Below are 14,276 nucleotides of genomic sequence, written 5' to 3' on the forward strand. Positions count from 1 at the left end.
ATGGGTTTTTGCTTAGATGCCTGAAATGTGGTCTGTGGTTTAAGTTTAAGAAGTTTTAAAAGTTTTGAAGTTATCATAATTGGACTGAGGAGTGACGTATAGAAGCAGTATACGACTCTGGTAGCGACCTGTCAATCACTGTGTAGCCCCGCCCCCTAAAGCATCCCCTTCTTTATGGTGTGTTTGACTCTAAATGGAGCATAATGTACTAAATGAACATCATGCTGTATTGAAGAAGACTGTAAACTAGAGATTGAGACCATAAACTCATGTTTACAATGTTTACTGAGGGAATAAATCAAGAGAGAAGTAGAGTCATTTTAGACTAGACTTCTATACAACCAGAGGAGTCGCCCCCTGGTGGACATTAGAGAGAATGCAGCTTTAAGACACTTCAGCGTCGGCTTCACTCGGCAGAACCGGAGGTTGCCGCCTGGTTTATACTCACGCTCGTGTGACCGTGGTGTAGTTCGTTTATAGCCTAACGTTAAAAAGTCCCATTGGCTTGTCGTCGAGGGAACCAGAGCGACGTTGGGCTACACTCTGTTAGCCACATTAGCAACTAAAAGAACTCAACTGAACTTGGTGTAGGAGTGTGTTGAGTAGTCCTTAGTACCGGCAGCAGATTATGACTCATAATCCGGTTCTCCATGGGGGGGGGGGGGGGGGGGGTGATGAATGAGAACTTGACTTGAGGAGCTTCAGCGTTTCTGCTCTGTGACCTCTCAAGTTCTGGCTGACAGACACATTTTTTTTTTTTCCTTCAGCAGAAGACAAATCCCCTCAGAGAGCCTTTTGATGCAACGTCATTATTGCTTACAGAGCGCACAGCTTTGTGTGTGTGTGTGTGTGTGTGTGTGTGTAAATAGATTCATAGAGGGGCCCTCTATAGCTAAAACAGTGATTATGATTACCATCATCATCATCATCATCAGGGGAAGGGAAACATCCGACTCAGAGGAACGTTTTTTTAGTGCAAGCAGAGTGTGAGTGAGGGGAGGAAGTGCGGGTTTCTAGAGGATTCACCACAGGGAGGTGGTGGTTGTTATTGCTCATACAGTGACGACTTCTGGCGCTTTTGCAATATGATGAGTCACACTGTATAACTGATTTTTATTTATTTTGATGAATGCAACCCATGGGTCCTTGTCACTGTTGTGGTTCACCTTCCCCCCCCCCCCCCCCCCCCCCCCCATCTTCTAGAGCGCAGTTAAGTATTCACATCGTCACTGTGAGACTGTAGGACAGGAGCGTACTGCACTGCTGCTCCAATCCACTGCCACCATTCACACAAAACAAAATCCATCTCTTCATAACAATACCATCTTATTGTAAGATGTTGTTATAATAACAAAAGACCAAGTACCTTGTTATAATAAAAGACCAAGTATCTTGTTATAATAAAAGACCAAGTATCTTGTTATGATAAAGTACTTAGTATCTTGTTATAATAACAAAAGACCAAGTACCTTGTTATGATACAAGACCAAGTATCTTCTTATAATAATAAACCAAGTACCTTGTTATGATAGCAAAACACCAAGTATCTTGTTATAATAATAGACCTAGTATCTCGTTATCATGACAAAAGACAGAGTATCATGTTATAATAACAAAATCAAGTATCTTGTTATGGCAAAAGACCAAGTTTTTTATTTTATTATTATGACAAGGGACCAAGTATCTTGTTATAAAAGACCAAGCACACATAAAGGTATTTAACCATTCTCCTTGCTTACGACCTCCTGACACAAGAACACGTTGTCGTCATAACGAGATCCTGAGACAGATTCTCTAGAGTTTCCTCCGTTTGACCCTCAACAGCAGAGCAGCTCAGCTCGCTGGGTTCCTCGTCTCTAAATCGAGGCCGCGCTAAGCACCTAACGCCAGCAGAGTTGGAATGAAAACCTACAAACTACAATTTGATTGGCATTCTTTTTAAGGCTGTTACTGATTTTTTTATTTTTTTTTTGGGATTGGAGAAGCAGTATTTAAAAGCCAATGATTAAACATTTTCATGGATATCTTTCCCCTCAGATTTCTTTCTATTCATGTCAGGGTAAGAAAGCAGGGCGAGACAGCAGCTAGGCCACTATAGTACACTAAAGACTCTTCCAGTGGACAGCCGGACTGCTTCTTCGACACCTTTTTTTTTTTTTTGTATATATGTTAGCAGCTCTTGAAGGCAGCGGCAGTGTTTACAGACTGATGCCTCCTCTCCGGCTGTTCGATAGCATCAAATCCTCACCTCCACCTGTGAGATTCCGGGATCCGGATCCAACAACTGACCCAACTGTCGGGCCTCGTGGAGCACGGCTTAAAACCATTGATTTACAAGACATAATTATTATATGTACACTCCTCCAGCACTCGCTCAACTCACAATTAGTACTCGTAATACAGACACTTTGCATCCGTGCCAAAGTGGATCTTGGAAATGGTTTCCGTTGTGATCTTCTTGGGGTATCGGCCAACGTTTTCTAGAGACTGCACTGACGCTTCAACAAAAAAGGGATCCGGTGGCTTTAGCTTGCCGAGTGTGTGGGCAGTACATTCCTCATAAAATACCCCAAAGAAAACACCACCTCATGTCGACGCCCTTCACCGAGTCTCTCGAGGACACTCCGGGACACATGAGGTACATTCTGATTCTCTTCACTAATCAGTCCATGGTTTACAGGAGATCAAGCCCTCCTATCTACCAATAAGACTGAAAGAAGGGAGGTGACGGCCCTCAAAAAACCAGAACCCATTTGTCTGGGGTGGGGATCACATGTTTGGACCGGGCCAGGAAAGTGGAGGCACAATTTACAGAATACCTGGTCGTCGCTAACGTCCTGATGTTTGCAAAGTCACTGCATCAACCAAAAAGAATTGGGGAATGACTATGTTAGGGAATGTTAGGGGATAATCAATGCGTCCAAACATGACCGCTCAGTAAACTCCACCCCCTAATGTATGATCCATAACGGCAAAAAAAGTGCCTTAATGTACAATAATTTGGCCGTTTTGCGCTGCTAACGAATAGCAGTTTGGTTTTCTTCTGCGGTGTCTTATATGTGGGCAAAACATGGGTTTGGGGGGCATGGAGAACAGTCACCTGCTCCCACAACACATTTAAATATATAGCATTAAGAAGCAACCAAAGCACTTTTTTTAGTACTTTAAAAATGAAAAGTCTGCCACATGTAGCTTCACCCTCCAGTGTTTTAGCGTTATGCTAACATTTATTTAAAACGTATTTAAGACTCCTTATACAGGGTTCTTGTTTCAGAATCAACCGGATGAAAAGAGTTTACAACCAACTGCCGGAGCTAACGCTAAGTTGCTAGCTAGCTGCGATAGAAATATGCTAGCATGCAGTTGTTATTTTAAGAAACAAAATGGCGGTTTTGGTCGGCCATTGTTCTAAAACATTTTTCTTCCGAGTTGTAGCTAAAATGTGCGAGAACGGAGAGACTGACGGCTGTAGCAACAGTAAGTAAGGGGGAGGGGTTTAGCGAACAGTCACTTTAAATATATAGCATTAAGAGGCAACCAAAACATTTTTTAGTACTCTTGAAAATAACAATCAAGAGTTAAGAACTTCGGGGGAAAACGTGGGTCAGGGGGTTTACCTATGACGTCATAGTTTCACAGCAAGTGTTTAGTACAGTTTAGTCATTAAGTATGGTTAGATACAGTAATGCTATGGTGTGTATTTTAAGTTAGGATGGTTGCTATATTAGTTTTTAGCATATAAATCAGTATTATTTGATGATTACATTTGTTAATTATGATGAGTTAGCATTAGAGCCATATTGGGTGTTGGGTATATGAATGTGGATGGGGGAAACTGACTTTCATGCCTAAAAAGCCAGGTGTAGTTTGAGTGCAGTCTTGTGAAAAGGTGGCAGACTTGAGTTTGAACTTTGCTTTGAACGTCACTGATGACGGGACAATTTTATTTACAGAATCTCTTCATGCTATTTGAATATGGCTATGAAACTTAACGGACGTGTTGGGAAATATACTTATAAGTTTGACACACAAGAGTGTTGTGTCTAACTTCTCATCTAAGAAAATTATTAATGAACGCCAAACTGTTCCTTTTAACGTGGCAAAGAGTCGTCGTGCGACTCGTCCTTTTAATGGCTAATATGAACACGTGGATTTCATAATTAGTGAAAAATGGGTGTAAAGGAAGTCGGCTTCAGCAACACATATGGAAGGCACGTGTTCTGCAGCTCTCAACTATCCCGGCTCAACGTTAAATAGTTTGCACTTATCAAGCCTGCTGGAAAATACTTCTAAATGGGGATTAGTGTAAAAGTAAATACACTTGGAGTACTTTCCAATAGCTCTGTGGCCAAACAACAAAAACATATTTTTAAATACCCCTCCAATCTCCCCAAAAAAAAAAAATACAAAATACTCAAACCCAACTTTCTCTCAGGAGTATATCCCCATCTGGAATACTGGACTACATGAAGCACTTATTCACTAAGTGACTGCTAATCTCTTATAATCCGGTGTTAAGTGCTTTTATCTGCAGACAAATTGTGGCTGGATGACGTCTGGGTCATTGACCGTCATGGGGAAGAGTGAAGAACAGCATGTGTCCCGGAAAAAACCAGGAGCCACAATTGTTCCGGCCTCCTCCATGGACTTGGTCTGCCACCCAGGGATCGCCGGGGTTGACAACAAAAAAAAAAAAAAAAAGGGGGAGCCAAGCTTTTCGCCATTAGACTTTAATTTAATGTTCGGTCGCTCGACGTTCTCGACGGCCGTCTCGAGACAAAAATACCAACTGTGTCACATTAAATAGACGGAAACACAGATGATTTACACACAAGTAGTTAGTGTACTTTTAGTTTAGGGCTGCTTTGTAAGCTTTGATCTGGACCTTTTAGCTCCAGTGAAGGGAAATCTTAACGCTACAGACGAGTACAATGCGGTTTGGGGAAAGGTTCGATCCTTTTTCAACTAAAGCCAACCGATTCTTCAGCACAGCAACATGTCTGCTCGGTCTAAGTGGAACAAACATGTCTGGATATGTAGATCATCTGGTAGGTCATGTTAAAAACACGTTTGTGTTCATTAGAAACTGCTCTAACAAGTTTATGTATTTGATTTAAAGGATTGATGTTTTGTGTTTGTATTTAGGATTTATATCGTATAAATCTCAAATATTGATATATTGGCAACGCCACCAAAAATCCAGTATTGCTCAGTTTAGGGAAACCTGTCCAGCTGTCACGTGTAGGTGTGTGGTTCAGCTGTCCAACAACGTTTTGACCAAAACACTAAATAAGCGATGAGATCAAATCTTTCTCTCCGCATGTACCCGAGAGCAACATCTCCGCCGAGAGTGTTGAGCGACCGAACATTTAAATGAATGTTAAACGTGTGATCGGACTGAAAATGTCGTAGTCCACGACAGACCTAATCTCCGGTTAACTGGATCTCCAGTTCAGTCTGCATTTTCCAGCTCTGGCTTCGTGTCATCCGGTCACAATGGAGAGGATGCAGTAGTTGTTTTTTTGTACCTACAGCATGTTAAGGAGCAGGGCTTGTGTGTTAGTGGGCCAGCTTACATTTGAAATTCAATAACCACATGACGTCTGCAGGAGCCACGACTGCCTACTATCAAAGAAAGACGTGTTGCTGAAGGCTGAGGCGGGTCGGGGGTGGGCTGAGGGGCAGGACCGGACAAATGAAGGAGATGCTTTTGGTTTTGGGGTCACCTCTCTTTAGATGGCGGTACCGTGGGGCAGGTGAGGCGCCGCCACCCCGGGCCTCCGGTCGGAGTGGCGCTGCGTGTGCGGCAGCAGGTGGCCGGATGGTAACAGGCCTAGCAGCTGCTTGGATGCGCCTGGCCTCCTCCGGACCCACCGGCGAGTACCAGAACCGGGCCTGCGGCTTTGCCTCACTACCTGGCCTAACAGCGTGGCCGCCTGGGGCCACAGCGGGTCCGTGAAGCGAGAGACGCCGATCTCCTGAAAGGGGATGCAGGACCTGCGCCTCGGCGGGCGCTCTTCTCGATAGACGCGGGAGGCCGCGTGGAGGTCGGGGCTAAAGTCGGAGCAGGGTTGCCGTGAGATCAGGGAGATGCGGCCCTCCAGCGACGGCGCCATCAGGTCCAGGCTAGTTCTGTCCGTGAACGAGTCCGTTCGGTCTTCGTAGCCGAGGTCGGCGGGTGCCGAGCACTGCTGCATGGGCCAGCCGCCGCGACCCTTCCCCCCGATGTCCGCGGTGCTGCCGCCCTCGCCGCGCTCCGCCTTGACCGCCTCGTCTTCCTCCTCCTCTTCCGGTTCCTCCTCCTCCACCTCGGCGACCTCCTCCTCCCCTGGCTCTTCGTCCGCCGTACCCTCCTCCTCGTCCTCGGCGCCGGTGGGCGGCGGCGAGCGCGGGTCCCGCAGGAAGACCACTATGACGGTGATGTTGTCACTGGAGCCCGCGTCGCGCGCCGACGCCACCAGCTTGTGGGCCACCATGGTGGTGTCCCCGGTGTTCTCCTCCAGGTGGTCGCTGACCACGTGCACCGCCTCGTCAGGGTTCACCGTGTCCCAGAAGCCATCGCAGGCCAGGATCAGGTAGTCTTCTGACCCGTCCAACGGGAAGACGTCGTGGTCCGCATCGCCGCAGATGTACGGCTTGTGCTCCGAGTCGCCTGCCGACAAAGGTCAACGGGTTATTCTGCTCGGGTCCGGATTCTCTCGTTTCAGCAGACAAAAGTCAAAACGAGAGTAAATGCTACATGTTAGTGGCGTAACGGACCGTACGGGTCACTCCTCACGGTTCTGCACACACGTGAACCTGTGATTAATTACCAAATTTAACGTTTTAACAAAACAAAGTTTTACTGACCATCGTTATGCGCCGATATTCAGTCAAATGTGCGATCAGGACATCACTTATGTGTTTCTAGCCTCTGATCCGTGAGTTTAATGATCCGTTGCACCACCACCACATGTGAGACACTGAGTGTCGGTACTTTACCTATCGCTCTGGATACAGACAGACTGCCGTTAACCCTCCATGTGCCAAACCAGATCACGCAGCCTCCCAGAGCCTCGATCCTCTGCTTCTCATCCTGCAGACACACGTGAAGCTTTAGTGGTGAACACTGTCACATGTAGCGTAAGCTTTTTAACATTCAAACCCCCCGTTACACGTTTAAATGCAATACAAAGTTCTAGCATAGTCGTGAAATGTATGAATACAGAATCGTAATCAGCCGTTATATTGATTTTTATTCTTTCCTTCGACTAAAACTATTTTTAACAAGATAAAAACTATCATTCAGACACCAAAAGTTTTATTTAAATTAGAAATAGTTTTGTCCCCAAATGAAGAAGAATTAAACAAAGAAAAGTTCAATTTAGTCAATGTTTCCACACTGTTAAATACTGATAAATACTGTTAAATACTGTTAATTAAAAACTGATAAATACTGTTAAATACTGTTAAATACTGCTAAATACTGTTAAATAGTGTTAAATACTGTTAAATAGTGTTAAATAGTGTTAAATACTGTTAAATACTGCTAAATACTGTTAAATACTGCTAAATGCTGTTAAATAGTGTTAAATACTGTTAAATACTGTTAAATAGTGTTAAATACTGCTAAATACTGTTAAATAGTGTTAAATAGTGTTAAATAGTGTTAAATAGTGTTAAATACTGCTAAATAGTGTTAAATACTGTTAAATACTGTTAAATACTGCTAAATAGTGTTAAATACTGTTAAATACTGTTAAATACTGTTAAATACTGTTAACTAGTGTTAAATACTGCTAAATAGTGTTAAATAGTGTTAAATACTGTTAAATACTGTTAAATACTGTTAAATACTGTTAAATACTGCTAAATACTGTTAAATAGTGTTAAATACTGTTAAATACTGTTAAATACTGCTAAATAGTGTTAAATACTGTTAAATAGTGTTAAATACTGCTAAATACTGTTAAATAGTGTTAAATACTGTTAAATACTGTTAAATAGTGTTAAATACTGCTAAATAGTGTTAAATAGTGTTAAATACTGCTAAATACTGTTAAATAGTGTTAAATAGTGTTAAATACTGTTGGAACTTGGACTCTCGATGATTACTGAACTCTAGATATTGATTAAGTCTCTCTGGAGTCTCCTCAGTGGTGAGATTAAAGAGGTTTGAACTGTGATTAGTTCTGCTAAAGCAACACGTCTGCTGTTAATTCCAGCTTGTTACAGGCTGCTTTATTGTGAAACTCTTGGCACTGAAACAGGAAGCTGAAATCTGCACAAAATTCTGACGCAAAGCTAAGATTTCTTCTGTTCTGTTGCTCAGAGGATCTTTGTCTCTAAACAACATATTCCTATTTGTTAAAAGGACTTTCTACAAGGAATGCAGAGTATTCGTCCCAGACGAGGACACAACGCGACGGACGTCGTGTGTGAGTCACCTCTCTGTCCGGTTTGTGTGGCTTCATCAGCTCCACCACCTGTCCTTTCCTGACCAGAATGACCTGGGAGTCCCCCAGCCAGGCCACGTACAGCGTCCGGCCCCGCAGGAACGTCACCACGCCCGTCGTGCCGCAACGCAGGTGCTGCCGAAACACGGACACAGTGTTAAGCTCACACACACACCACACACACTAAAGCAGCAGCTGCACCACGACTATACTTCATCAGATTACCAACTGGTGAAAAGAAAGTCCATATTTGTGTTTCACCATCTGTAGCATAAAGTGATGAACTCATTAATCCATCAATTATTGTAATCCGATAATATAATATATATATATATATATATATATATATATATATCATTCTGCATATTGAGCACTTTTACTTTTGGTACTTTTAAGGCAGATAGATAGATAGATGTACTTTATTAATTTATTGTGAATATGTTGAAAGTATTAAGTATATTTGATGCTATACTTTACTTTACTTGAGTGAAATTTACTTGTAACAAGAGTATTTCTACACAGTGGTATTACTACTTTTACTCAAGTAAAACATTGGAATACTTCTTCAACTGCTGCCGTTGAATTTTGGCCGCCGCGTGCGTTTGACCGCCCGCTGCTCTCCTGCGATCTGATTGCTGTCTGCCGCGTTTCCGACGTCGTCGTTTGCTCGCTCGTCGTTATTCGTCAGATGGGCTTACCTCTCGCGAGGCCTTCTTCACGAAGCGCTCGTCGGTGACTTTGAAGGCCCCGCAGAGCGCCTCGATCGGGTCCTGGTTGAAAGCACTCCTGCTTCACCAAGTTGACGTGGAGGTGGTTGGCGGCGTAAATGGCGGCGTCCACGCCGCCGTGGCCGTCAAACACGGCGAAGTAAGCCTGTTCCTCCTGATCCTGAGAGAGAGAGAGAGAGAGAGACGAATTCAGTCACTCGACGTGGTCAAAGGTCAAAGGTCACTGCAGCAGTTTACTGCAGGTTAAGAACACAAAAGCCAACGGCAGCGTTGTTCATCCGGGTATCCAAAGCATCTACCTGGATGTTGAGCAGCGTGTTGAAGTCGGGATGATCACGTGCTTGTCCTCCATCTTGCGCCGCATGTTCTTGATGGCGTGGATGGAGGTCTCGTAGTACGGCTGAGGACGGCGTCGGAAAGGCAGCTCCTTCAGCCAGAGGCAGCAAATCTCAAAGAGCCTGTTGAACACACAGCCAGGCCAGCTTCACAGACTCCATCTCTGACACACACGCACACGCACACGCACACACACACACACACACCACACACACACAGAGTCAAAGAGTTTCTATATCACGTACAAGGTAACTAAGTCATAGCTTTATGGTAATGATTTACAGACATTTCTTAATGATTTAATTGTCTACTTATTGATTTTAATTTAAGAGATAATTAGAACGAATAATAATGATTATTGACACTATAATATAATATATAGTATAATATATTTTCTGTGTTAATTGATTAAGCGTTGGACTATGAAATGTCACAAAAAGAGTCCAAAATAACGTATTGGAATGTGTTGTGTTGTCCGACCAATAATCCTGTAATAATATAATTTATTCATAGACCCACTGCTTTAAACTGAATGTTTTTTTTTAATCTGGGGAAATACGTGCACACGTGTTGATTTGCACGAATCGGTTATATACATTCAATTAAAATTTTATTTTTATAGCCCAATATGGCAAAATCAGAAATTTGCCATATTGGAAAAAACAAAAACTCTCCCAAAAAAAAAAAAAAAAATCGGGGAAAGCAACAGAGGAAGGACTTCTCTCTCAGAAGTGCAATAAATACACAATAACACAATAAAAATGACAACACAAAACAGAATTAATAGCAGTAATAACATCAGAAATAATGATACAAATATGATTAGTACTAATAATAACAGCAGCAGCGGATATACATGACCTGATACAGATTCATAATATCACTTCCTGAATCAGATTTCACGATCAGCTGATGGATTTATTAATAGTTTGACGTCACGCTAAAATCGCATATCTGCTTGTCATAACATCCTTTACTAACAGATGAGGTGTGAAAGGATGAATTAAAGCGACCTAAATCCACGAGGCAGCATTTTCTATCGGCGCACATCTTCCTCAGTCGGAACGACGCTGCTCTGAGAGATGAAGGTAAAAAAAAGGCCCTCAAAGTTGAAACTGAATCGTTGACGTACTTGTACTTAAGTTTACATTTTCTACTCCTAATACAGAGGGAAGTATGGTACTTTTTTACTTAGTAGTACACAAAGTATCTATAATTGTCTCCATGTTACAGAACTGATGCGTTTGTTAGTGATCAAAAAACGGAATAATATCATATTCTATAAAAATAAAGAGCCTTTCTGCAGAATGATTCATTTTACTTTTGATACTTAAACTAATGCAGTATTTTTTTTAGACTGTGGTATTTCTACTTGTACTTGAGTAGAGTACTTCTTCCACCACTGCTGTGTTTAAGCTCGCGGTTTATTATGATGTATTATGAAGTTAAAGTTCAGTACTAATATGTTAATCTCTGTGTGTGTGTGTGTGTGTGTGTGTGTGTGTGTGTGTGTGTGTGTGTGTGTGTGTGTTTGCATGGCAGTATTTTACCTGATAAAAGCTGCATATTCGACATTATCTAAGCCTTCGGTCTACATCCGATGACGTTAAAGGGACAGTTCACCCCAAATGATATAAAACACATACTTCCTACTGTACCTGTGGTGCTATTTATCAGTCTAGATTGTTTTAATGGTCCCGGTATGTCGGAGAGAAGGCGGACGTCTCTACGTCGCTTTTGAAGGGAAAACGTCGGCGTTTAGTACAGTTTGAGGTATTTAGAGCGCCGCTGTAATGAGAACATGAACAGAGAAAATCCTGGTGATCCTTTTGATGAGAATCTGTCGGCACGTTTCGGTCCGCCCTCTAGCGGTCAAATACCACTTAATGCAGCTTTTTTTTTTTTGCGGGGGAGAACTGGGACAAAGCCCTGGTGGTTAGATGCCTGCTGTGTAAGTGTGTGTGTGGGAGACCTAATTTGACTGTGTGTGTGTGTGTGTGTGTGTGTGTGTGTGTGTGTGAGAGAGAGAGAGGACTCACGTGGTAACGGGTCAGCTCCATCTTCCACAGCCTTGTTGAGGTGGTGGATGGTGAGGTCGGTCTGCAGGAGGCTGTCTGCTGTGGCTCTGGCCAGCGCTGCAGCCAGGGAGCACGGGCAGTTACTGTAGGGGGGGGGGGGGAGAGACGACACAGTTTATGAATGGGTCAGGAAGAAAAATCATATTAGGATAATCCTCTCTGGAGATCAGCGATGTCTTCCGTCATTAAGCCGGTGTGTTATGGCACTGAAGAACAATGTGCTGTTCTTAGAGCCGTAACGACAGGACAGACCCAGACATGGCAGATGTTGTTATTACAGATGTTATTACATGCATGTACAGCATGTCTGATGACGAGAACAAATTGCGATAGAGAAATGTCAAATATACGTTTGAGGTACAGCCTTCATTAGATACGGTCAGAGAGCACGGACGGGTTTGTTGTTTCTTTTACCTGTAAAATGTCAAATACATGGCGTAGATTGATGACTTTTCTTTAAAAACAACCTAATGTAATGCATCCTTATAAGACATCTTTATGTCAACACAAGACTAGGGATGCACCGATACCGATATCGACCCAGTACCGACTCCATCAGCTGGGTTGGATCACTGATCGATTCCATTTTGACCAATTAGTTGCTGCATTTAAAAGGTTTACCTTTGAATTGTAATTCCTGCTCTTTTTGAAGACTTTTTTTTTTTTTTTTTGCCAAGTTGCTGGTGAATGATGTATTATCATAATAATAAATTTAAAAAAAACTAAAATTAAATATCTGTTTGTTACATTTTACACCCTAAACTACAGCTCATAGTGGTGCTCGATGAAAAGTCACCAGATCAGACATTTTCACCGAATAAGTGAAAACTCTGACCAGCTGATGGCACTCCATGACCAAATCAGAGGAATCCGAAAGTAAGCAGGCTTTTATCCTCTGGGGACCATGAACGTCTGGACGGAATGTCACGGCAATCCATCCCATAATTCTCTAGCTATCTCAGTCTGGAAACAGCGGAGGACTGAGCGAGCGAACAATGGACGGTTCAGTTCCTTGAAGCGCTCTTATCACAGAATACTACATTTTATCCTTAATTTAAACTGACTTCATTTAGGACTTCCTGACACACACACACACACACACACACACATCCTGTCAGCTGGAGTGAGCCACTGCCAGTGATTTGTACCTTGAAGAATACAAATAAAAAAGACGTAACAGCTCGGTTTGAGTGCAGCGGAACATCGGCACATCTGAGAGCTGAGTGTGCTGCTCCTCTTTAAGGTTAACGAGAGTGTTGGGGAGGAGGAGGAGGAGGAGGAGGAGGAGGAGGAGGAGGAGGAGGAAGAGAAGGGTCGTTTGAAGGACTGAAGGCTTTCTGTGGATAACTGGGTTTCTTTCCAGATGCCGACACTTTGCAAATAAACCCTGAACTGACAGAGACAGCTTATTAATTAAAGGGACAGTTGTTGTTTTTTTTTAAAAAATGTATTACAGTAGATGGAGTACCAGCAGGGGAGTAATGCACCGCTGTATTTTAGACACCTGAAAACATCAACATCAATAGTACACTACATTTAGAATAGTGACGTAAAAGAACTCTTCAGATATATATTTAGTCACGTTTATTCTGTCCTGGACTAATACGGCACTTTTTTTGGCGAAGCGTCTCTCGCTCACGAAACGGTCTAGTGACGGGTCTCAGGTCAGCTTAGCGGGTCTTAATCAAGACTGCAGTCAGAAGAGAACACCCCCGACCCTTTCAGTTAGCTCATGCTAATCGCTAGCACGCCGATTAGCAGTTGTTGTTGTGAGCATGTTTAGGGTCTGTCACGGTGATTGAATACTGTTTAAACTCCGAATTCATGAACATTGCCGATCATAGAGCTCTGCAGCTAGTATTGCTACAAATATCTTCAGTATTTGTCATTCTGTTTTAAAACAAAGTGCGTCCAAAGATTTACCAACGGAACGCCGTCTTTTTAAACTTGCGTTCCGTCATGTTGTATAGTACCGTATTTTTCGGACTATAAGGCGCACTTAAAATCCTTCAATTTTCTCAAAAATTGACAGTGCGCCTTATAATCCAGCGCGCCTTATGTATGGTCACTTGTTGTGCTTATTGATCGATTTTATGCGGTACAATGCGCTCAAAAATCTGCCGAAATGTGTAAGTACGACTTTGGTAAGCGACGAAGCCGCTCCGCTCAATGGATATTCGGAGCATTACGGTACGCTGTGTCACTACCTGATCGCCCCGTAACAGGAATGTAATGTCTAAACTAAAAGTCAAAATCGATCAATAAGCACAACAAGTAACCATCGGTCGCAACCGTCGTCCGAGCTTTCACCAAAGCTGGAATCATCACTGAACAGCCAAGTACCGATAACGGCAACAAGGCTGACTCGGAAAATGACGAGAGGGATTCGGGCATTCTTGATGCCGAAATCGCACAGCTGTTTCACTCAGACACTGAAGATGAAGAATTCGATGGATTTGTGGAAGAGGAATGAATCGATAAGTGAGTGTATTTTTCTGTACCGGTATTTGTTGTTACAACTGAGTTGAATAAAGTTTGATTTACCGGACTGTGTTGTTTTGCTTAATGCGCCTTATAATCCGGTGCGCCTTATAGTCCGAAAAATACGGTAATACTGATAGACGCAGCCCTCTCTGCCTCGTGTTCATTCCAAAGCGGTGCAGCAGCTCAATCACACGCTGGACGGTGGGATGTTGCAC

At 43.0% G+C, this 14,276-nt stretch overlaps 1 protein-coding gene across 1 annotated transcript; it reads right to left on the minus strand.

Annotated features, from left to right (window-relative positions):
- Window positions 1-1,173: 1,173 nt before the first annotated feature.
- Window positions 1,174-12,011, minus strand: ppm1e (protein phosphatase, Mg2+/Mn2+ dependent, 1E). Its single transcript, XM_068734979.1, is given in 9 exon segments — window positions 1,174-6,652; window positions 6,982-7,075; window positions 8,427-8,570; window positions 9,134-9,217; window positions 9,219-9,323; window positions 9,463-9,494; window positions 9,497-9,645; window positions 11,547-11,660; window positions 11,992-12,011. Coding segments are annotated over 9 exon segments (1,662 nt in total). The 3' UTR covers window positions 1,174-5,732.
- Between the last annotated feature and the right edge of the window lie 2,265 nt (window positions 12,012-14,276).

Source organism: Cebidichthys violaceus, unplaced genomic scaffold (genome assembly GCF_023349555.1).
Source record: "Cebidichthys violaceus isolate CVI_PGR_0920_01 unplaced genomic scaffold, fCebVio1.0.p SCAF_69, whole genome shotgun sequence".
NCBI lineage: Eukaryota > Metazoa > Chordata > Actinopteri > Perciformes > Stichaeidae > Cebidichthys > Cebidichthys violaceus.